Source organism: Phalacrocorax carbo, chromosome 20 (assembly GCF_963921805.1).
Source record: "Phalacrocorax carbo chromosome 20, bPhaCar2.1, whole genome shotgun sequence".
In the NCBI taxonomy this organism is placed as follows: Eukaryota; Metazoa; Chordata; class Aves; order Suliformes; family Phalacrocoracidae; genus Phalacrocorax; species Phalacrocorax carbo.
The window spans coordinates 7,099,233-7,124,600 of NC_087532.1; the positions used below are offsets into that span (position 1 = coordinate 7,099,233).

Consider the following 25,368-nt stretch of genomic DNA (forward strand, 5'->3'; position numbering starts at 1 on the left):
CCGCTGCAAAGGGCTTCTTACGCAGCCTTCCCAGAGGCGTTGCGTAGCCCGGCTGGCCCGGCACCATCGCTTTTGCACGGTTTCCATTGACAGAGGGCCCAAGAGTTTTGCAAACTTTTGCTGGCTTCCTCCTGGTGATGCCCGGCAGAGCTGGGAACGCGCTGGCAATGCGCCGGAGCAGAGAAACAGGTCGGGCACGTATGAAGGTCTTATCTCTGCAGTGGCTGCTGGCAAAATGCATTTGGTTGGGGGCTTTTCTTTTGAAAAGTCCTATTGCCCTACTTCAGAAAAAAAAATATATAATTGAGTGAGCCACGGGCATATCAGTTTGTCAATCAAAAAGAAGGTAAAATCTAAAAATCTATTTTTTTTAATGACTCCTTTCCATAGAAATCTTGCTTCTCCTTATGGTAAAGATCTATTTCAGAGGAACAGAGAAGAAAAAGCAAAGAGCAGAAAGCTCGGTGGCAGGCTCCCTTTGAAGCCTGGCTGCTCCCATCTCTGCAGTAATTCAAGATCGTTTTGAAAATGGTGCTGGGCCGAGTTTTACCTGCCCAGGAAGCCCTGGGTACCAGAGGTCTCATCGACCCAACCAGCACAGGCGGACGCTGAAGCTCAGAAAAACTTGCTGCCCAAGTTCAGTGTCACAGGTACTGGGGGTTAGGAAAAGTAACTGTAATTAGGGAAAATCTGGGACAACATCAAGAAAAGCATACACCAAGGTTGGGTTTGGGTTTTTTTTGTGGTATGCAAAAATGCAATCTATTTTTTCATGGGAAACGTAAGCACTTTTTTCTCCCCCTGTATCTTTCTTCTCAATTCCTTTATCACTCATTAACTTTACTTGAAAACCCCTTTTTAACTTAGTCCCTCCTCCCCACACACTTGATGGAAATCCATTGCTCGCCGACTGGTTAGTGGCACTTGAGCTAGCAGGCAAACCCAAGAAGGAAGATAATCCTGGGCTGTCTGAATAGCTAGTTCCTGCTGAATCTGGCAAGATTTGGGTGTCTAATTCACTTAGACTCCTCCTCTTTGCAAATCCCAGCCTGGTTGCTCCCAGTAAGTCTATCCCACGCCAGACTGAGCCGCGTTGGCAGGCACCGGGCTCAGCAGAATAAATTATCCTGGCTCGTCAGCTCATTCCCCCCCGACTCTTTGCAGGGATTTCATTATTATTGGGGAGAGGGGGGTGTTGTGCTTGAGTAACCACGTCGGGTTTGGCCTCGGTGATTATGTCATTATACCCACGGCAAACATTTTGAATAAATATTAAATAATCCTACAAAGTCAGACCTTGTTAGCAGTGGCAGCAGAAGGCGAGTGTCTCCGACGCCGTGAATTGAGAGCGCGGGAGGGGGAGGCTTGTGCCATTCAGCCCTTCTAAGGAGTGATTCACGATGTGTGAGCCGAGGGAGATGCCTCCTGCATAACTAAATGGGTTCACTGGGCCATTAGGATTCCCAAGGCTGCGCGGAGTCGCCGGGACCCCGCGGCGGGGACACCCCGTCGATCTCCCCTCCAACTTGCAGCAGCAGCGGGGTGGGACGGGCTGAGAACAAGCCCCTGCTTTGCTTCTTTTTGCATTAACCAGCCCTCAGAACCCCCAAAGACCCTCCTTTTCAAAACAAATCATGAAAACCTGCAAGGAAAATAATAATTGGATTATTATTATTATCAACTATAATGATAGCTAGAAAAAATTGGGGTCTTGTTCATTTACCCCCCCTTTTCTTTTGCATTTATATTAAATCCCCAGAGGCCAGCTCAGCAAAGTGCCGGGTGCCTATTTCAGTGCATCCCTAAGGGCATGTGCCTGCGGGGAGCTTCGAGGTGCGATCACGGGTAATGATAAGGGGTGAGAAACATCCGCTGGTAGATCAGGATAGAAGAAAACACCACGAGATAAGGGAATTGCTTCCAAGAAGGTGGTTTCATGGTCGTGGCACGGCCACACGGGTGCCGGTGACCTGCATGATACGGTGGTCTTGCTGGGGGAGCGAGGTTGCAGGGGCTGTGAGCTACCGAGTGTTTAATTTGGGGTTTTATAGAGCATGATGCATTCAGGCTGGACGGTAGGCTGCTTCCCCAAATCCAGCATAATTGGCTCTTTAATCTGCTCAAGAGATTCCTGAGCTGGATACTGACGCTATCTCCTCCTTTTGATGAGGGTGGTACAAAAAGAAAGAGGGGGAAAAAAAAGGGCACATGATGTGAATTTATTTGCATCCCCCAACAATAATCCAGTCATTCTGCCCGGGAAATGCGTGTCCTGCTTAATGCCCCTTTATGCAGGTTTTTTATGACGCCCAAGATTTTATTTATTTATTTACAGATTTATTTTGCCGAGTTGGAAAACGAGAGGCAGAAAATGCCTTTCCATTTTTCTTTTTTTATTATTATTTTATTTCACGATGTTTTATTTTGTAAGCAGTGGGTTGGCCGGGGGTTGGCTGAGCCCCCTGGCAGGTGGGAAAACGCCAGCTCCCTGAGCCCCAGCTGTGCCGCTGCAGAGAGCCATTGGAGCAAGTCCCGAGGCCTGCAAAGCAATTGCATTTCCTACAGAAATAAATGGCAGTTGTCAGAGCTGAGCGCTTCCATCCTGCTTTTATCGCCCGGTTTTGCCCGTTCCGGCTCAGAACGGCACATGCAACAGCCCCTGACACTGCTCCTGGTCGGGGTCTGAGTCCCCGCTCTTCAACACCCGAAGGGTCAAAATTTGGGTACTTACTAATCAGAACTAAAGCCAGGTAATAGTCAAGACTCCGGCTCCACACTCAGATATCTTGGAGTCCCAGTCAGAAAACCACACCAAAATGTTTTTCCTCTTTTATATAAATTACATCTGGAAAACGCAGAATTGTTAGGATTTTGAAATAGGTGCCTTATTTCAACTTCACTCGCTAGAAACGATGCTGTTGCACAGAGTAATTACATAATAAATTTGTTAGAGGAATATAAAGCCATAAAAGCAGTGGTAATGGTTTGCAATTTAATAGCTGAATTGTAAATGAATTTTCCTATAGCAGCTTTAATGTAGCAGGCTGCTACAATTAAGAGAACATTCTTTGGGGTGCCTTTAACTTTTTGTTGTTGTTGTGAAGCTCAGTGTCATTAATTCTCTGGTTTAAAGAAGCCGTATAGTTAACCACTTCAAGCAGTAAAAGACAACTTTGACTTCCTCTACAACCAACAGGATATTGTCCTGGAGAGGGTGTTTTTCACCCATTTGGCGGTTATATTTTCTTATAGTAGCTACCGTGGAGTTGCACCACGTACTGAGCTTATGACCTTCATCTCCTTTCCCTGGTCATCCATCTCATAGAATCACAGAATCATGAAGGTTGGAAAAGGCCTCTGGGATCATCAAGTCCAACCCCCAACCCAACACCCCCAGGCCTCCTAAACCATGGCCCCAAGTGCCACGTCTGCACGTTTCTGAGCACCCCCAGGGACGGTGACTCCCCCCCCTCTCTGGGCAGCCTGTGCCAGGGCCTGACCGCTCTGGCAGGGAAGGCATTTTCCCAATATCCAACCTAAACCTCCCCTGGCGCAGCTTGGGGCTGTTTCCTCTCGTCCCATCACTGGTGACTTGGGAGCAGAGACCAGCCCCCCCCTCACTCCAGCCCCTCTCAGGCAGCTGCAGAGGGCGAGAAGGGCTCCCCTCAGCCCCCTCTTCTCCAGCTGAACACACCCAGGGACTCCAGCCGCCCCCCAGCACACTTGTGCTCCAGACCCTGCTCATAGCATTTAGGTTATCTTTTTATTTATGTATTGGTTTGATAAAAGAAGATACAAACGGAGGTATGTGGGTATTGCAGCGCTGTGTGTGCCCCCCCCAGCCTCAGAGGCCTCTGGGCAGAAGTGGTCCCCATTTTTGCTCCCCCTGTGAGGATGCTCCGCCCAGCGACGGAGCCCCGTTATCCCCCCTTGCATGAGATCATCCCCCTCCGCAGTGCTGATTTCTTGCTCTTCCCCTTTCCAACCCTCTAGATCTCAAATGCTCAAAAGCAGCTCGTGCTCCCTCAGAAACAATTTCGTCTGAGCAGGTGCCCCCGCGCCCCGGCACACCGACCCTTCACGCGGCGTTTTCAGCAACTGGGTCCCCAGCGCTGCTTTCTCTTGGTTTGTCTCATCAGGTTCCTCTTCTGCTTCTCACATTCACCTAATTACAGCTTTCCACTTCGATACCAGCATCACCTCGGTGGCCTGCGTTTGAAGGAAACGCCGTGAAATACCGTATCTGATTTGCTCTTTGGGGCATTTTAAATTTTTGGTAATTATTGATGGCACGTAATTATATTGTCAATAACACCTGCTATTTCTATAGAGGAGTGGGGAACTGTTGCACAGCGATACGTTGCAAATGCACATTGACACAGGCAACCCTAACCTGACTACGGTGGACGATAATTAAAAGACACAGTTGTATGTAAGGGCCGGGGAAGCTGACGGAGACCTGACACTGCTCCGAGGGGCGGCTCTGAATCCCCTCCTCCCGGTGGTGAGTCCAGTTTTAAGGGAATGCATAAGATAGTGCATGTCCTAATGCAATTTTCTCTCCTGTGCATCCTTACTACTGTAACCTGAGCTTCAATTTCAAGCGGTATTTTTTGTTCATCAGCCCTTAATAGTTGGCAATTTGCTTGTGCTCCAGCCCATGGGTGCAGTGTGTAGAGCCCTGCCCCACTTCCAGCAGGGATTTGGCCTTGCTGTTATTTCTCCATAACCATAGAAAATATGCTCCCTCGTTGCGTTGTAGACTGAGGCAGGCAATACAGAAAAATAATTCAGTGAAGATTGGTCTAAAAGCATGCTCTCGACATGCCCCCTCGCCTTCCTCCGAAGCCCAGGAGTGCAGCAGTGCTGTTCGCAGGCTTTTGCAGGGATCTGCTCCTGGATCGAGCAGACGGAGCACTGGGGTGGCCCGTTGTTAGGGCACCCCCTCGGTTTGTTCCCACGCGGCCGAGTGACCCAGGCAGCCAATTCCTGCCTCACTGCGCTCGCTCGGGAGGGTGGAAGGTAGCCGGGAGACGACTGCAGTCCTGCTGTGCGCGAGGGGTGGGAGAACAGGCTGGAAATCATCCTCTGCCTCCATCCACCCCCCCCAAAATACAGTTTATCTAGCGTTTTGCAACAAAATCCTGTCCAAAGTCCAGCGTGGAGCCAGTGCTAGCTCCAGCAGGGCCAGCCCGCGCTTTGCTATGAGGTCTGTGGGGTACAGAAGACTTGTAGGGTGCTTTGTGACTGAGTAAAAACAGGGTCCTCTATTGCAGAAAGTGCATCCTTTCCCCCCCCCAAAAAAGCCCCAGAGGCATCTTTGGAGCACAGGGATGAGCTGGGAGCAACGCTGCCCTGCCCAGCGAGCTCCTGCAGCCGCCTTTCCCGGGTGGGAAGGTATGAAGTGTTCCGGTGACCAGGGATGTGATTCCTGCTCTGGAGCTGCCGCTGTGCCACCAGGAATCTGCTGGGGGAGGCAGCAGCGCTGTGTGCAGCAGTGGGTGCCGCTTTCCAGGACATTTATAGATGCAAATGGGGAGCAGGGGAGGGGAATGGATTGGCAAATATAAGAATCCATTGTAAACCCTGAAGGCATTGAGAGCTCTGAAATCTGAGCTCCCGAGCGAAGGCTGGAGTCCGTGGCGATGGACTTCAGGCAGTAAAAAAGCTTGGACGAGGATGTTTCTGATGAACTTTAAATCCCCGGCTTTATTTCAAACACCCCATACGAACACACCCTGTGCGAGGTCCTGCCACTTGGCGGATACACTGCGACTTTCTCATTTGTTCTTGGAAAAGAGCAGGAACGTTTCGATCTGTCACCCCTCCGCCCCGGTGCTTGTTCTTGACCTTGAAATTTGCCGCCTGCCATCTCACCTCTCTTACGTGACCGAGCCTGGTCGAACTTGTCACACGTCCCCGTTTGTGTTTGCTGGGGACGGAGGTAATTTCTGTAAGCCTGAGACAGTGTTTGCACAGCACCCAGCGCAGGAGCATCTTGGCCCTTTTATCTAACGAGTGCTTCCACAATATAAATATTTAAGTATAATAAACAATTATGATCAAGTTTCGTGGGTGACTGCACACAGCAAGTGAATTTAGAATTCATTTCCCATGGGTATTCAGCCTTCAAATTCACTTTCTGTGAATGTTCATGCTAATAAAACTCTGTTGCACAGAAAGAGAACACAAGAGAGATGCAAATATGACAAGGGCAAATTTGCTTAGGAGTTCAAATGAATATTCACCGATTTTTTATTATTTTTAAGTATTCATCTGTATTTGCTATAAAAAGATTATTTTAGCTTTACTCTCCAAGCTCAATGAAGCGTGTATTTCTGAGGTATAGTATCCATTTACTTGTACTAATGGCAAGTTTTGTTACTAGCAAGTAAGGAGTACATTTTAAATGTACTTTATCTTCAGGAGAAGTCTCTGCTAAACCCACGTGAGTTATCACCATCCTGAGTAACAGCTGTATTTCAACACAACTTCCAGTTTGGGGCCGAGATTTTTCAAACAAGCCTAAGGGGCGTAAGAGCCTCTGCTCCCGCTGCAGTGCAGGGCGGTCAGAAGCAAATTCCCCTGCTCTTCTTTATAACCCCCCTTTATAATTCGCTCTGGCTCAGCGTCCTCACGAGACTAAACCCATCGGAGGAGGGTTTCTGTGCTGTGCTGAGCTCCCCGATTTTTTCCTCAGATCCAGATTCTTACACCACTATTTTCCCCCGGTTTTCTTTGCTCATTTTTCGTCTAGCACTGCCTTCAATTACGAAGATGCTGGAGATCCTTTCTCTTCATACAAGTTAAGCTCATGTTTGGAAGGACGTGGGGGTCACCCTATCTCCTTTCTGCCTGAGGCAGAGGTGGCACTGTTTTTACATCTTCATTTGATTTCCGTCCTAGAATTGAAAGAGATGCAAATGAGCAATAATGAATATTTTCATTAAAAGTGTCTAGGTATTATATCTGTGAACAGGATAATGATGCTGCTGCTTTCTGTAGAATAGTTTCAAGTAGACCCAGGCCGCTTTATTTTTTTTCATCAGAAAAGATAACGTTTATTTTTTTTAAAAAAAAGTAATTTTAATGTAAGTGAAATTAGGGTAATTGCTAATTATGTAACTGCAAATGAGGCAGATCTTTATCTTGAGGCGAGCTGGTCCGGTGCAGATTATGAACTGTTAGTTTTAATGGAGTGTCATCAGAAGGCAAGAAAATCAGCCAAAAGGTCCTAACTCGTTTCTCGTGCTTGTCCAGACCTTTTGGACAGCGCGGGGCGCGAGGGACGGGGCGGCACTCCCTCACACTGCAGGTCTGGCCTAACCTTTAGTCTAGGAACTTAAATGTGGATGTTACAAAAGGTGCCATAGGGGTTCTTCCCCTTGTCCCTTTGTCTTGCGCCGCGCCAGAGTGAGCTCCCCACCTACCAGCCCCGTATTCCCCACGCCCCGGCTCACACGTTCTCCGTCAGGTTTGAGGTCCCGGATTTTTCCAAGCTCAGTGTCCAGCCCCGGGCCTCTGGCAGTGTGACAAACTGCGCTCAACGCCCGACAAAACTTCATCCCGGGGTTTTCGATGGGGAGAGGTTTTATTTTTCTATGTGCACTGGAAGGAAGTTAATAATACAAAAACTGCCCTAGAGCCAAGTACTGTGTTATGAAATCGCTAACTTCCTAGCATAAACACATTACCCTCACACACGCTGCAGTACGTGGGTATTGGAAAAATTAAATGCACTTGAATAGCTGTGTAGATATATATCTCTGTATACATAAAAGCTACTGACAGTGAGCAAACACAAGAGCTTGGCAGCTGTCCTGCTTTGTTTAATTGCCATCGATAGGTTTTATACGTATCACCTTCTTAAAATCCCTCTGCCAACAGTCCCGCCAGCTTAGTGATTTGATTCTTTTCCTGAAGACCTTCGGGGTGATGAACGTGCTGGCACCCACAGAACCTCCTGTACACACCGGAGCTTAACGACGTGTTTAGATTTTTCTAAGGAATCCATCCAGCTGGGCTTTTTCTAAATTGTTATTTATTTAGAATTTTGCATCCTTATTTATTCAGAAGGTCCTACCAATCTGCCCTGGCTTTCTGTGAGACCACTCATAGTGCTCCCTCCTTGGGAAGAGCATCAGCTTTCCCTTGGATCCCTCTGGCTCCACCAAGCCTTCATCTGAAGGCATCTCCCCCCACTCTGGTGCACCAGACTTGGGGAAAACTTCCCCGCTTTCCCAAAAAGCTGTTAATATCAATAATATTAACTCACCCGAGTTAGCTGAAGGGCTGGGTAATGCCTCTCTAACAGAGGACTGAGCTCCCCTTGGCGTGCCGGCTGATGACCAGGGCTGTCCATCTGGGACTGCAGGATGCTCCCAGCAGCAGCCGGGAATCGGACAGAGGGACCTTGGGCTGGCTGTGGCAGCTCACGCCTGGTCAAGCTTATCTCCAGTTTTCCCTAAAAGCAGGAACCGATAAGGACGCCTCGACAGCCTGGGGATTCCCCCGGACACGGGCCGTGCTGCGATGGGGAGCGCTCGGCGGGGGTGATGCTGCAGACTGGGAGGGGGGTGGGATGGGTGCCTGGCTGCGCGGTGCTGCCCTGGGGGGGAAGGGCAAAATGCAGGAATAATGGGAATCATTTTAGATGATTCTAACTCTCGTATATCAGAAGCAAAGTAAAATGACCAAGTGAGTTGACAGCACCTCCATTTGATTTCTGCCATGAACTGACTTAGAGCCAGAATTTTTCAAAGGCTGCTAATCGCCCCGGTATTGATTTTATACTGAGATACTTTATCACGCTTGTGCGTTTGGTGGGGGGGGTTGGTTTTTTTTGTTTGGGGTTTTTTAAAGTAATCTTTGTCAGAAGCTAAATGGACTTTATTAGAAGCAGCACACCCCCTGCCCTTCCATGGCTGAGTGTTACATTAGGGTCAATCAACCTCCAGCAGATTTCATTAAAAACTCCTGTTTAGACAAAACATGTGTGCTAGTGCAGTACCTAGAAAGTGTGTGTGGGGCTGTTACCATCTTTTGCTTTTGTACACTGCACTAAAGTACACTGCACTCACACTCCCTGGTTTTTAACCCTAATCTCTGCCTCATTAGTGTCAGAGCACTACCAAAACCGCCCAGCACACGAGGATCAGCACCCCTCCCGAGTGTGGGACTGCATGAGAGTACCAGTAACGCTACGGTTCCTTAGGCAAGAGGTGAAGGAATTTTCCTTATTTCACTGGAAAGGCTCGCTGTGTTTTATGGGTTGCAGTAGGTCCCCTTTCCCACTGGGTCACAGCACCCCTTCGCACCCAGCTTCAGCCCATCCGTGCCTCAGTTTCCCCATCCTGTGAAACAAGGTCTGCAGTATTTTCCTACCTAACCAAAGAAACAAAGTACTTGTGAATTATATGATGTAAAGGGATTTCTTTCAATCCTCAAAAAGCGTTATTTTTCAGAGCAGATGACTCCAGCCAATCTGCGTTATGACAGTTAAGGAGATGGGCACCAATACGCTCCAAACCCCAAATGCATGGAATCAATAAATACATACTGAAGCCTTAAAATATGACTATAAATCATATAATGTGTAAATGTATGAATATTGCTCCCATTTTTCAGCTGCCTTCCCAATGCTGCAATTTTACCTATGTATATTTTTAGAGTTTTCATAGTTTAGTGGGGAAGGTAATTACATGTTTGTAACCTTACGCAATACAGGATTAGTCCACCCTGCTGGCAGCCTCTTGAAAAAAATTTTTAAAAAGAAAAAAAAGCAGCTAGTTTTATTGTTCCGTGCTCCCCAGCCACACTCTTCTGTTGTAAAAGCAGCTGGTTTTTCAGTGGGGCAATCCTCAAACTAGGTGTGCCCCCTGTGCTGGTGCCGCCGACAAAACAAGGCAGGACGACGGCCAGAGCATGCTTTGCCTCACTTGAAATGAAAAGGAAGGATGCTTTGCCCTGGGGAGCCTGGTAAGAATAAATTAAGTTTCGCTCTTGTCTAGGTTGCTCTGTACGGTCCCCAGAACGCCTGCGGGAATTTTGTGGGTGCTGACGTGCACCTCGGGTGGCAGGTGGCGATGGGGAAGGCGCGCTGCGCATGCTAAATCCCCTCTCCTTTACTCTGTGGAGCTCCCTGTTTCTGTAGTAATTTTAGGATTATTTTAGAGGCCTGAACCACACTCCAGATCTTCTCTTTTACTTACTTCACAAATATTATAGTCAAAAATTACATTTTCTCCCTAACATCTTCCTTTCCCGGGATGCTCCAGCTGACTCTTCCCGTGCACTCTGTCCTACAGACCCTGTTTGTGGTTTTGTTTGCTGGGGAGGGAGGAGAGGGCTGCTCTTCCACTGTTTTTGCCGACGGTATTTATTGCCACAGTTGAAATGGATGGGCACGAATGTTTATTCCTGCCTCCTGCCCAATATAGGACAGTCGTCTTGCCTGTAATCTGCCAGGCTAAAGCATCTAGAGGGTCATGAAAATTCAAAGGCATCTGAATTTCACCGTGCCTCTCGCTAATGTCAAATCTTCGTAGGCATTGACTTCACGGGACAAAGAAACTGTCAGATGAATGCTGATGCTGTCTTAATGGTAGGGTACGTTGACCCACCCTGGTGTGTCATCATTGTTGACAAAGGAAACACAGAGGCAACCCATAATCACCTTTCCCGCATCTGTCCCACTAACACCTAATTTAAGTATATATTTGTCTGCTGATTGATCACGGGATTTTTTCATGGCACTTATTTTCCTGCTATCTAAGTGCTTCAGAAACTCCCTATTCATTTAAGTTTTTATACGATCCTTATAATAGTGTCTGAACAGCTGGTAAATCGGGTCTGCAAAGCAAATGTCTCTGCGGACTTCCCATTCTTCCCTTCCCAAGAGGACAGACGGTGTCTTCTAGTAAGTCAGTAGGACCTGATCTCCCAATCACCCCTGCAGTTTTGCAAAACCTAAGTACATTTTTCCCCTATAATTTGCGATAGCATTTCATACAGACTTTGCCTGAAGTTCTTTCTCTTTGCTCCCTATTTCTCTCTTCCTTTATGGACAGGTATTTGTGAAATCCAAGCAGTTTTACAGAACTAGCACGCAGACTTCACCACCGCTGCCAAGCGCGTAGGTACCATGTGTGCACGTTTGGGTCCGCACTTGCTCTCCTTGCTTCTCCAAGTGCGTTCCCACCACGTGCTACCCAGCTATTTTGTAATCCCAGCTGCACTTGAGGGGGTCTCCACGACCTGCTGGTGTCCCTTCCGCCCACCCACCGCTGCCAGAGGTCCCGTGCTTGGCTGAGCCACCACCAAGCACCCACGCGGCAAGCACAGCCCCTGCCAGGCAGCTCAGCTCTGCAACGGCCCAGAGGGGCCAGCGCCGGAGCGCAGGGCACCCTTCTGCGTCCTTTCCCTGGTGGGCGGCTGGCCGAGGGCAACGGCTGTGGACCCGTCCGGGTCAGGTGTGACCTTGCACTTGGTCAGTTCTAAAACCAGCTCCTTAGGGATATTTCAGCCCTAACTACAACGAAAACAGTTTTTGCAGCAACGTATAACCAGGCAGCTCTGCTCACGTGGATGCACTTTGGGACTCACCCCTTCTCTAAGTGAGACCTTCAGCATCCTACGCAGAAGCAAGGCAGCAAACCTGCTCCTGGGTGGGGAGAGCTGGGCTGGAGACCACCACAAAGCAGAGGTATCAACCCAAGAAAGCTAAATACTATCACAGCACCATCATCACTGTTGCTTCTACATGCCATGAAAGGGAGCACTTCAGGCATAGTGTGCAGCAGGGGAGACGCTGAAACAGGAGGGCGGGCCAGAGTTAGACTTTTGTCAAGATTTAAATATTGACCCATGAGGTGAACTTGAGGTGATCTTGGAAACAGCTGCAGCATGTCAACTGTGTTTGACTATGTGACTTTTAGTGTCTTAACTCACCTTTCAGTCACGTGGATGAAACCCCAGGCGGGTGGGAGATGTGCCACAGTTTATATCTGAACCTGGCGGCTCTGGCCCCGGACAGGCTGAACCCGAGCCCCCGGCGTGCCCTGGCACCAAGGGGCCCAGCCGTGCCCTGGGGGGCACCGAGCCCTGCATCGCAGCCGGGCGAGGGGGGGGATTGTCCCGCTCTGCCCCGCGCTGGGGCGGCCTCACCCCGAGCGCTGTGGGCAGCGTTGGGCGCCGCAGGACATGGAGGGTATAAAGGTACTGGAGAGTGTCCCGAGGAGGCCGCGGAGCTGGGGAAGGGTTTAGAGGGGAAACCGTACGAGGAGCGGCTGGAGTCCCTGGGTGTGTTCAGCTGGAGCAGAGGGGGCCGAGGGCAGCCTCATGGCCTCTGCAGCCCCCTCCCAAGGGCAGGAGGAGGGGCAGGGCTGGTCTCTGCTCTCTGGTGACCAACGCCAGGCCCCGAGGGAACGGCAGGGAGATGTGCCAGGGGAGGGTTAGGCTGGGCATGAGGGAAAGGTCCTTCCCCCAGAGGGTGGTGGAGCCCTGGCACAGGCTCCCCAGGGAGGCATCCACGGCACCAGCCTGGCGATGTTCCAGAAGCACTTGGACATGGCCCTCAGAGACACGGTGTGAATTTGGGGTGTCCTGAGCAGGGACAGGAGCTGGGCTCGATGGCCCTTGGGGGTCCCTCCCAGCTCAGGGCATTCTGTGATTCTATGACTCTATCAGGTGACACACATGGTTCATCAATGGGGAGAAACCCCCCTCAATTTGCACAGAATCTGAGCAGTTTCATGTTAAGCAGAGACCCCGAAACTCCTGCGTAATTACACTTACAGTTTTATAAAAGTAAACAATTGACTGCCCACAATAGTCAAAAAAGTGGCCACTAAAAAACATTAAAAGCCTCGGGTACCTTGCAGCTGGAGCTCATCACTGACGCTGATACCTGCTCGTGAAAAGCTGGCTGCTGACGTCTTCCCCATAAACATTTAAATATAGGCTGAACATACACAGATTCATTGGATCGCTGTAATTCATTAAACAAATGTTGGGTTTAATAGACCCGTGTATAAAGGCTGGTGCCATAGATGCGCTCAGCTGTGAAATATGCTGTGGAAGTCATTTGTTTGCAAGGGGTCTAGAAATCTGCTTCCTATTAACGTAAAATGGGTTTACTGGAGAAAAATCTCTGGGATCACATTTTTCTCTCAATTATCCCTTCTCAGTGGGATTCCTCGAGGTTTGCGCCGGGTAACTGAGATGTGTCTAAGCTGGGGGGGTTTGGATCTGGGGTTTGTTTTGATCCATTAAGCTTGTATCTCGCCACGGTGATGTAATTCCCCTAGTCCGAGACACTTTATAAACATTAATGGGTTTGTTTTCGTGGTCCCGAGGGATGCGCAGCGCAGGAAGGTCACCAGGACCTTTTCACCCGCACAGAAACGGAGATGGGGAAACGTGTCACTGCAGCAACACAGGGGAAAAGGAGAATATTCACCCAAATTTTTAACCTGCCTATCCTTAGCTCTGTTTAATCCTGGTTTAATAACTTATTAATTAAAGCACTAGCATTTCAGCTTCAGCAGAGCAGTAACACATCGGCAAGGTTTGCATTAAGATGCTGCTATGCACTCCGGCTGAGGAAGAAGAGAGCTGGTGCTCAGTATTTTAAGAGCGAGAAGAGGGGTCAAACGCAGTTATAAATACACAAATAAAAATGTGACCTTTGTGGGGGGAAAAAAAAAGCCCTTGTAGACATTAGCAACTATTTTAACTTGGATGGAAATTACTCAGCGGAGATGTGCTACGACAGACTATTGAACTCGGGGCACGCTGTGCTTTTCCTGGTGGTTGCTGCTAAAGTTTGCTGGTCTCTTCGACCGGATTTTCTTGGTGTGCTTTTCTTTGCTGATGAATGGCCATACAGATGCCTCTGGTGGCATTTGGAAAGGGCCAGATTGCCGCTGTTTGCGCTGCAGCGTGCCAGGGGGTAACAAAATAGAGGCACAGATCAGAAATCCCGTCTTGGGCGATCTTTTTTTCCAGTCGCGGAAGGTCAGTTGTGGAGGATGTGCTGAAAGAAGCTGGTGATACTCGCAGCCCTTTCAGCTGGGGATTGTTACTGCAGACAGAGATACATGGAGCAGATGAGAAAATAATGTAAATATACAGACAGAAGGCAATTTTTTTGGTGGAAGTGAGGCACAAGCAGATAAAATGTGATCAGCAGCATTTACATAAGCCTTCACCATCTCAGAGGTCATCATTCTGCAGGATGACACATTGAAATTCATTTTTATTAACTTCTGGCTGATTATTTAATTGGAAAAGAAAGGATTTAATTGAATCAAGTCAAAGGGCCGTATTAGATTACGTTCAACCTTAACACAAAAGGCTTTTCCCATTTAGTTAAACTGGTTCCTTTGCATATTGTACATATTAAACTATAAAAAGTGGTAATGTGCGTAGCAAATGAAAGTGTTTGGAAGGCCTGAACGGTGCCCGTGTGCTACTCAGCTCTTTCTTATCTCCTAAACCTTCTCATATTCCCTCTACTGCATTCCCTAGGCTGAAAAGAGAGCAAACAGGCTGGGTAGTAGTCTCAAATCTTCCTCCATCCACATTTATGCCATCTATATGTTCTTGAGAAATGGCCTGCCTGGGCGTGATGCTACTATTAGAATGTGTTGCCCAAAATTGAGGGCTTTTTTCACGTTTTCAAGGCTACCCTTGCACCGCCTGAAAAGATGCTGAGTGTAGCTAAGGCGGAATGGAGACTTGAGATTTGTTGGTGTTGACTCAGGTTTCCCGTGTGTCTGTAGCAGATTCTTCTGACCCCTCCGTGCCAAATCCGCGTGGCCAGGGACTCCCATCCCTGGGGACACGGACCTGGTGCAGAGCTGTCAAGCTCTTGGTTAAAGCTGGAATTAAAAACAAAGGCAAAGCAATTTGGGGAAATAATACGTTTCTAATTTTGGTGATTTAATTTTTTGTTAATTCAAAACTAACACGAGAAAGGGAACAAGGCCCAATTCCTTTCCTAACGCTTCATTTCACCGCAATTTTGAGGATTTCAGCAAAGGCTCGGCCTTCTGAATGGGAATCAGCACAACCCAAAATACTCCTCAGGGTCCGCGCTGGGAATGCACACCCTGGCGATATTTTTAATCCTTCCCCCTTGAAGACAGCTTTGCCGGCGGAGCAATGATGGGGACCTTCGTGCGGCTGGGTGGGTTCCCCTCATCTCAGAACCGGGGTCGCAGCGCAGGGAGATTTTGGGTTGGGAACGCATAGGGGTGCGCAGACGCGGCACAGCGCGAGGGAGGGATGGAGAGTCAGCACCGCGGCAGAGCCGGGGCAGCGACGCCGCGGGGTACGTCGCAGCGCTTTAGTCGCGGGTGGCCAGCGAACGTCAGCCACCCTCGCGCCGCAAATCCCTTTGCTGCCCCGTGCTCGCGCCCGCGCCGCTCGCTTTGTGCCGGGCTCCAGCTCTGCCGGCTGACAGCTCGGGAGTGCTGCGACATGGCGTGCTCTTTCCAGGCAGAAGCTCGGAGAAATCAAACCCTGCTTTCAGAGATCGAAATCGATTTTAAATGGACTCAGCTGTTCCCTAGTTAGGACGGGGGGAGGTACGGGGGAAAATCTTTCAAGATATCTTCAGGGGAATCTCAAAAGAACTTAAAGTAACAAGGAAGATTTTTTTTAAAGTGAGGTTATTAATTTACGGTTGAGTCCACAGCCAAGTTTAAGGAACATATTTTTAAATACACGTGCTAAGGTAGAAATTTTCTTGCACCGGTAAATTAAAAAGATTCCAGCACTGCCAGTAGAGCAACTCAACTAGTCTATTATTAAGGTTAGATTGAGTACGAAGCATAATTTGGACTTTGCTTCAGGAGCTGAATGTGTTCTTGGAAGGCTCAAATCAGTTTTAACCTGATTTTTTTATGATAAAAATAATGTGTCTGCATTTTAAAGCCAAGCTCCTTTCTGCTGAAGCGTACGTTTTATTCAAGCGCAATGACTAAGTTTTGCATACACGGTACCGCGATTGCACATTCAGGTTATCTGGTTACATACATAATTCTCTCATTTGCAAGCACAGTTTGCAGCAAATACTCATGCAAATAAGGCACGAAACCGGGCATTTATCTTGATTAGAATTCAGTTTCCACATATACTTAAAGAATTTTATCTTCTTCAGGGATGGCTGCATAGATGATGAAGAAACAATGTCAAGAATTGCATTTATTCTCCTTGCGGGGTGTTTGTCCACCCTTCGGGAATTCATTAAGGAGAAGAACCCTTTCCATCCGTATCCCGAGTGCCCTGGCCCAGCGCTAGTGGGTGGGTTGCAAACACTGCTGGAAAACTCTCAGTCAAAAATCATTTTCCCTTGAAAAAGCCACTGTACCATTTATCTGAATACTGGATTTTCTTTGTTTTACAAAATCCTGATACCCATGACCAGGTCTAGGTGCCACTCGACAAGGACTCGGTCCTTTTCCCTCTTAGGGAGCTGGCTGTAGGCACGATCCAGATCAGAGTGGAGGCTTTTGGGGGACCCAGGCCGATCTTAGTGTTGTTTTTCGGCAGACTGACATGACAGATCTGCCCGATTTCTGTTCCTAAAAGCTGCCTGGGGACACGGCATGCCGAACCCCGCTGCTTCTGCAGGGCCACGTCCCAGCGCTCCCCGGGGACCGTCGCTGCGCGGGACAGCGGCAGGCTTCTGCTTCAGCTCACGCCAAGCCTCTCCCAGAGTCATCTTTGCAGCTCTCTGAGAAAGGAAGCACTTTTCTATCGTTTTTACTGCGTTTTGGCTAAGGTCTGTGCATGCCAGCGGCGCCGCGCAAGGAGCATCCTGATGTTCAAGGAAATGCCCCAAATTCTCAGGCTGCGCAGCCAAAAGTCTGAGTTTAGGCAGACAGCAGAGGATTTAGCAAATCGTACCGACACAGGCAGGACTGTTTCTCCCTTTTTCCTTAAGGGTTGTGATTTTCCCCGGCTTTTCCCTCGGCGAGAGCCCTTCCTCGCCGGCCCTGGCTCCCTGCTGCGCTCCCCGCACCCACTCGCGTTTCCGCAGACCCCCACCCTGCGCCGTGGGGGCTCCTGCCCAATTCCTAAACCCATTCGTGAACTTTTAAAGCTGGACGTGGCTCAGGTGAAAACAAGCAGCGCCGCTGGCCGCCGCTTTCAGAGGCGGGGATGGTTCGGGGAGGCGCAGCCGTGCAGGCCGCAGTTTCCAGAGCGGCACCGTCTGATTTGGGAGGGGACGAAGCCTGCCCGCACGGCTGCCTTGGGGACGATCGCAGCTCTGCAGGCTTGCTGCAGCCCAGGCCCTGGCGAACACGCAAGTGGATCCCTCCGAGGCATCGATAAGGCACAGGGAAACATCAGCGCTCCCTCTAGCAGTCGCCGGCGATGATACCAAATAATTCTCGATTTTTCACCCTGGGTTCATGCCACATGAACCGCCAGCATAAGGACTCTCGCATGAACCGCCGCTACAGCAGTGAGAGCGTGCGGCTTGCTCTTCGCCCCCCCCCAAAATCCTTCCAGGGGGAATTTTGGAGCCCGTTTTCCCTCCACCTGCTGCACGCAGCCTTTGGGTATGCCCATGCGGCAGGGTGAACCAGAGCCCGATTAGCAGAAAGGTGCTTAATTAGGGGGATTTTCAGCAGACGGTGGCTAGTTGCGGGCACTGCAGCACCCACACCAAACTTCCCAGGAGGGGGGGGTGTGTAAGGTGGGGGGGGGGGTGTCGCTGCGGCGCTGCCACAGCTTTGCAGGGCTGCCCACCCCTCCTTGTTCACCCCTCACCCCTGAGCTCCCCTGGGTGCCCTGCCGGGGGGGGAAGGACAACAGGCAGGGGGCAAGGCCCCCCCCGCCCCCGCACAACCTGTTCCCCCTTGCACAGCTCCCCCTCCCCTTTGCAACCCTCTCCCACAGCCCCCCCTTTGCTCCCCACTTGCACAGCACCTCTCACCTCTGCACCCCCCTCGCACGGCTCCCCCCTTGTTGCACAGACCCTCCTTCCCTTTGCACGCCCGGTTGCAGAGCCCCCCCTCCACTTTGCACGAAGCCTGTAGAGCCCCCTTCCCCTTTACGCCCCACCTTGCAGACCCCCTCGCACAGACCCTCTTCCATTTTTCACCCCTCTCATACAGCCCCCTGCCCTCTTGCGCCCCCCATACGCTCCCCCCTTCGCACGCTGCTTGCAGACCCCCCCCCCGCAGCCTCCGTCCCCTTCTGCTCCCCCGTCGCACAGCCCCCCTCCTCTTTGCACCTCACTCGCACACCCCCTCCCCTTTTGCGGCCCCCCTCCCCCTTTTGCGGCCCCCCCATACACTCCCCCTTCGCACGCCGCTTGCAGCCCCCCCCCCGCAACCCCTCTTCCCTTTTGCACCCCCCTCGCACAGCCCCCCTCCCCTTTTGCACCCCCCCCTTGCCCAGCCCCGCTCCCCTCCGCACCCCCCTCGGGCCCCCCCCTCGCCCAGCCCCCTCCCCTCGCCCCGCCCCTCGCCCCGCCCCCTCCCACTCGCGCGGCTCCCCCTCAGGCAGCCCCCCGCCCCCCCCCCGCGGCGGCGCACGCCGCTCCCCCTCTCTCACCTCTCTCCTCCTCTTCCTCCCTCCCCCAGGCCAAAATCCTGCACATGATGGACGACAACAAGCAGCTGGCGCTGCGCATCGACGGGGCGCTGCAGGCGGCGGGCCAGGAGGTGACGGCGCTGCGCGCCGAGCTGGCCGCCACCGGCCGCCGCCTGGCCGAGCTGGGCAGCGAGCCGGCCATGGAGCACGGCCCGCACAGCGCGCAAGGTGGGTGCCGCCGCGGGGGCGGGGGCGGGGGCGGGGGTGGGGGGGGGACACCTGCAGACCGGCCCCATTCATTGCTGTTTGTCGTTATTTATTTGCATTCTCCGGTGGGGGGGGGGGGGGCAACACCGGCGCGTCCCGTCGGGACCCGGCTCCACCCGCCGGTTGCGGATTCCCCGTTTTGATTCCAATTCCTTGCTACTCCTTCCATCTCTTTCGGCTCCAGCACCCCCGGCCCAAGGGGGGACACCTCCCCCCCCCCCCCCATACCCTCCCCATACCCCCTCCCCGGTCCCCAGCACGCTGCTTAACTCGCCCGGCCGCTGCCCCCGGCCCTGCCCGCCGGCTCTCCCCGGTACCCCGGCTCCCATAACCGGTTTCGTAATTCGGTAGGAAAGCAGCCATGTTACAGCCGCGATCCGGCCGCTCCGGCCCCGCCGCTGCCGGCGGCCCCGGGGCTCGGCCCGGCCCGGGGCGGGGGGCGGGCCCCGGGGGTGGGGGGGTGGGGGGGCGCACCGGCAGCGGGAGAGCTCGGGGTCCTGCACGGCTGCAGCGCGCCCACCCCAAAAGGGCCCATACCCAAGGCGTGCCTTCTGCTAAGTCGGAGGCAAAGGGCTTGCACAGCCCCTGTGCAATGCATACATCCCCCTCCCTCTGCCCCTGAACCCCCAAAAAGTTGTCGGCAGGCCTGGGGGCTGGAGCAGCGGAGGCCGAGCGCGGGGGACGGGGTGCAGGGGGAGCGGGAAGGGATTTGTGCTCTTGGCTTTGCGTGAAGGTTAACAAACGGGGTCCAAATTGTTTCTGCAGCGCTCTTGGTGGGGTCTGGCTCTCGCCCGGCTGAAATTCCCTGTTTCCTGCTAACCAAAGTAGTGCTGCCACCACTGTTACTTTATAAACACTTAGGAAATATATATATATATATAATTGTATTCAAGTAATTGCAGGCTTGCATGACAGCTCACCCTGGAGCAGCCTTGGTGTCCGAGCAAAAACAGTGCAAGCCCTCCCCTTTCCCGATAACTGAATTTACACCTGCGTGATAAAAATGTCACTGGCTGTTATTTACTTGTTACTTATTTACTGTGAGTGTCTCTTGGTATGGTCGTCAGGCATTATTGAACGGTTGCATTTTGGTTTTGCGCAAGCTGTAGATTTTCAAAGGTAACTCTTGGTGGGCATCGCGGCTCCCGGCAGGCTGCAGTTGCACCGCCGGGTGTTTTGTTGTTTGTGGCATTAATGCAAATTGATTTAGAGGGATTAATTTGTGGATTTGTTCCATCCAGCTTGTTTTATCTGGCTGTTTCGGTAGCCGGGGGTGTGGAGTGTTAAACACTGTTAAACAAAGTTAATCTCTCGTCAGGTGGGTTTGCTGGGCGGCAGGAGCTGGACCCAGCAGAGCTTCCCAGTAGCCACAGGTATGTGGGGGGTGAAGTTACGTGCATGCTTAGGTGTTTTAAGAACTGATGTGCGTAAGTGCCTGTGAGTATAATCAGAACTGGACCCTGCTGTACACCACATCCAGGCTACCGAGGCGCTTTCTTTTACAAAAATCTGCTGAAAGGGCAGAAGGAGGATGCCTTCGTCTTCCCCCGCCGGAGCCGGGGGATCAGGAATGCAGCTGGTGATGTGCTGCAGAGGGCATCAGCGCGAGCGTGGAAATGCAGCCTTCTAGCTAGAAAAGCAGGTAAAAATCCTTCGGCTGCTCACGCACACACCTATTTCTGTGGGTGTACTCTGCGTTTTGTTTCGTTTCCTCTCCAGGAGGCTTTTGGAGAGCCGCGTGTGTGTTTGCAGAGGGGCAGTGCCTTTGTTCCCGCAGCGTGCCCTGGCAAGGAGGGATGTGTGTGTGGTTCTCCAAGGGTCAGGGTTTCTGCGTTTTCTAATCTGCTGAGTGGTGGAAAAACTTCCCTTTGGGTTCCTTTACTGTTGGCATGCTGGAGAACAGTAGGTACGCTGTAATGGTGCTGAAGAAATGTGTTCTGTTCCCCCGAGCGTGCATGTTTCTGCTTAATAACTATAATTACGTGTGCTTTGGAGTTGCAGGGTCCCTGCAGCCGGTGGGGAAGAGCGGCCCCATGTGCGGCTGGGTGCGAGAGCGGTACCTTCGGCAGATGCGAAGTTGCTGGAGGGTTCGCTCCATCTTCCCACCCTTAAAGCTGGCAAATTTGGCTCAGCGTGCTGATGTCTAGTAACTAGGAGAGAGGACGCTGCCCTAACAAGGTGTGACTCCATGGCCTTGTGGCTGTAGATGCTTTTTTTTTTTTTTTTTTCTTTCCCCATGAGTTTGAGGCTATTATTTAAAATGTGATATACCCAGCCCTGTATCACTGGTGGTGTTACAGAAACCGATCAGTTAGGTGTAAAATTGCATCTGAAGTGTATGGCGTTCGTCGTGCTCATTGAGGAGAAGGGGGAGAGTCCTTGGTCTCCGCAAAACCCACCGATGAGATTCACTCTCTGTGCTGGGTTTCCTCCCAAAGTTCTGTACTATTGTTTATACACTGCCATAAATGCTCTCCTACATCACTCTGTGTTTGTTTAGGCAGGCCCAAGATATCTGTAGCGAGCCTTATGCTTTTCCTCGAGGTTTTTGAGACGACATCGGGTATCTCTGAATAGCTCTGCTGTCGTGTGTCTCCTAAGTAGGAGGGTTGCCAAGCTGTTTGATTTACGCAGATACGTTAAGGAGGGCAGGGGGCTGGTGGATTGGGTGGGCAGCCGCTTACCTGCAAGTGCAGATGTAGGATGTGCTGGAGGTGCTCGGGCAGCTGACGGCTTTGCGGCGGCGACCTGCTTTGGTCCTGGCCGAGAAGCACGTGGCAGAATCATCAGGTTCCTCTGCTTGTCGTGGGAAGGAGCTCAGTGATCTCACTGCTGCAGGCAGGTGCTCCAGGTCAGTCCCAAGTCACGTGAAAGGAGGCAAACGTGTGCCTCCGTGCTGTGCTCAGTCAGTAATTAATACTGAGTTTGTGAAATGTGTTATTTGTATAATTATGGTGCAGCTTGAGACAGCTCGAGGTAATAACTCTGGCCCTTTTGTGCACACCGAGACTTTGCTCTGCTATAATGCTCTATTTTTGCAGCGGCGAGGTATGCTTTGACGGCCTGTTTTACGTAATTTAAAACAAAACTGGAAGGATTCGGCAAAGGGGGAGAGCAGGGCTGGGGGGTGGGTGTGCGTAGGTAGGTAGGAATGAAACTTGTGTATTGTTACAGTCCTTAAGCGTGAGTGTTAATCATTCGAACCTTTCAAGCCTGACAGTCTTTTTTAAACGATGAGTTTGCTGGAAGAAGTATTTTGGCTGCAGCCTCCGTGTAAATCTAGATGCTGATCAGGGTGGAAATCAATACTTCATGTCCCTGGTTCTTAGCGCAGCAATTACAGGCAGCTCTCGGGAGCATCACTGGAGCCGTGTGTCAGCACCCTCGTGTTTGAATTCTTATTTGAATTAGTATTGGTTGAATTAATTGCGAGCAAAAGGCATGCCTGTGCCCTGTGGCCCGGGTGAGGCAGCAGCGGCAGGGTGGGGTGCTGGTGACGATGAGGGGGATGCCGGTGGGCAGGCAGGGCATTACAGCAAGCACTGTTGTAGCTTAGTGGCCCCTGCTCATGCCGGGTGCACCTCTGGGCTTTTGGCTCAGGGTCTTTGCTGAATCTACACCTCTATTTTCAGTAGTTTGTAGAAAGCGTTATCTGTGGGGAAATCCAAAGTTTGGGTGGAAGGACTTGCCGTGCTGAATCAGGCGGTCGGCCTGTTTAGCCTCATGTTTTTGCTTTAGTCTCCTCCCAGCATTAAATGGAAAACACCTTAATTAATTAATGTTGGTAAAGTGCTTGAAGTTGTAAAGCGCAATCAATAGCTAGGTGTTATTAATAACACCTCGCTGAGCATTTGGCTTCTCGCTTCCTGTTACAGAGCGTCCGTGGCACGGAGCGGTCACGGTGCCCCAGCTCGCGATGCGTGGAGCTGGGGGGTGATGGTGGGCATGGTGGTGTTTGCACGGACGCTGGGAAGGGAGCAGGAGCTGCACCCTGCTCCTGGAACACGGGGTTTCTCCTCCTTGCTGCCCAGTGATCTCTGGCATATGCAGCATAAGAAAGATTTCAGTTGTGTCTTGGTAGTTGGTGATGCCAAAGGGCCAGGAGGACCTTTATGCTCGCAACAGCCTAAAATAGAGTTTTCTCTTTTTCTCTTTGATCTCTGTACACTTTCATAGCTACCATGCGAGGACTTTGACTTTTGCCCAGGAGGCAATCAGTTACCTCTGTGCTCTGTGCTGTTGCTACTTTGCGAGTAATCATCTCAGGCTGTTGAAAATGTACCATTTTCATCTTTTCAGAAATCTTCCCTGCTATTTGTTCTTCCAGAGCTTGAGAGCTGATACTGAAAAGGAACCTGAGGAATTTGAATACTGCTGTCCAGTTGGCTGTCAGTAGCATTTTTACACCAAGCTTATAGCAAGATCAAGGTCTTGCTGTACTATTACTCTTTCTAATGATTTTCTACATTTTTTACCTCTATTCTGCATAGTTCATGGAGTGAGGGAGCAATTAGTTTCATGCTCTGAAACGGTTGCAGGCAGTGGGAAATAAATTTGTGCATAGTAATATTCACATGGTTGTTTTAGATGCAAGGAACTGGCTGCAGATAGCACTTCAGGTGCCCCTTACATCTTAGTCTTTGAAGATGTTAATTTAAAATATCCTTTCTGGAGTTTTCCTATTCAAAAGCCTCATCTGGCATGGTTAGCATAATATTTAGATTATCATTCCTTTAGGGCCTGCCCAGGGGAGTTTTCATGAAGCTCCTGAGGATGAGGAGCCTCAAGTATACTCTGAAGTTGAAGGAGGACTTAATCCAGGGTTTCTGACTACCCAGTTTGTAGCGTAATCATGAGGATGTTTTGGTGTTAGACTTGCAGATGGGAAGAGGGAGCTATAAACAGGTTCTGGTCCAAGACCTGGGGAAGACTGAGGGCAGTTTTGTCTGTGGGATTTAGATACTCTCAGATAATCACTGGTGGGGCTGGGTATCCTCCAGAAGGACAGCCTTTCCTCCTGTTGCTTATTCTTCATTACTCCAGATAAATTAATAAACTCGGTGTTCTCTGGCAGCGGGGCCAGGTGATGCAGACAAATCTGCATCCTTGGTATGAAACTCTGAGCTGCCCGAAGAGGCTTTGCAGCTGGGGAGGCTCATTGCCCAGCCTTTGAGGGCAAACGTCTTTCCTCGAGTGGTCCCTGCTCCGGCCCTGTTTGGTGCGAGGAGAGGAGTACGTTGCTATAAATCAGGCAATGAACTTCAGCGCTAGCATGTTATATAGCAAAGCTTCGGTCTCCAGCTTATTAAAATTCAATTCTCATAATTTCTTGTTGACAGCGAAGCGTGAGATAAGAGCCTTTGGTACTGACGCAGCAGCTTGCAGAACCGGTGTGCTCGTAATGCGGCGCGGCGTGCGGAGCCAGGCTGCGGTTACGTCTGCACGCGAAACCCCGGGGAGTCGGTCGTCCAGAGGCCTTGTTTTTCAGGATACGTCCTCACCTGTGGGAGGCCGAAGGCTCCTCGCCGCTGGCAGATTTGCAGTCTGTTCCTGCTTTCTTTTGTTGTATAATTCTGCACGAGTCTTCATGGCTGATGCTTTCAGGTATTGAGATGGATTTCGTGGAAGCAACAGGTCTGGAGACCTCAGGCTAGACAAATATGTATTTTGATGTTTGGAGATGTGTACCGTGTGATGGAAGAGGTGGAATGGATTTATCTTTTTAAAAAAAAAAAATAGGTCTGAGCAGTCCCGCCAAATCAGACATTGAATAACCACTTTTGGAAACGTTGGCTGAAATCGTTTTTGTAGTCAGTTTGTTTGCAGGAGTTGCAGAGAGGAGGAAAAGCTCTCTCCAAAGTTTTGCTCACCCACCCCTGGCCAAGGTGGGTAACTGGAGGCTTGGGGGTGCCTGCCCCAGGGTGAGAGGCTGAGGCTGAGTGATGGTGACAGGCTGTGAACTAAGGGGACCTAAGATAACAGAGGCTTTATAGGAGGACAATGTGTCGCTGGGTAAGAACAACTTTGCAGACGTATTGATTATGATTGAGTGTGACACTGGCCAGAGACAGCCGCTCCCAGGGACATCCTGACACCCCGGTGCCCCTCAGCCGGGCTCCGGCTGCGTGGCTTCAGTAATCCGATAAATTGCTTAGTTCTCTAATCTTGTTAGTCCTCTCCTTCCCCAGATCCCTGCAAGGAGCTGCCGGGATGGGGACATAGCTGGCCGTGTGGGATGCCGGCTGGCTGCTCCCAGCTGCCAGCTAGACGCGGTGTGAGTGGTTTGGGGGCAGGTTTCTGGTTTTCAGCTGTGCCTGATGAGGTGGCATGTCTGTATCCAAAACACACTAAATTGCAAAGATCTCTGCTTATGAGGGCAGGAGATGCGCTGCAGCAGAGCCCTGTGTTTATACGTAGAGCACCTGATGAGAAATGGGCTTCTGTCGTTAGGATTTCTGACGCCTGTGGGGGCTGCAGCAGGCAGGGCTCTGTTTGCCATGAGAAATGCAAAAAGCTCTTGAGCTTTGCTTTTCAGATGTGTGGTCAGCT

The 25,368-nt window shown here is 50.9% G+C and overlaps 1 protein-coding gene across 1 annotated transcript in view; it reads left to right on the forward strand.

The window, feature by feature from the left end:
- The window catches only part of KAZN (kazrin, periplakin interacting protein), a 239,748-nt gene that overhangs the window by 123,926 nt on the left and 90,454 nt on the right, over positions 1 to 25,368 (forward strand). The window contains exon 3 of the mRNA XM_064470052.1: positions 18,603 to 18,780. Within this exon, the coding sequence (XP_064326122.1) occupies positions 18,603 to 18,780 (178 nt within the window). The remainder of the gene's footprint in view (positions 1 to 18,602; positions 18,781 to 25,368) is intronic.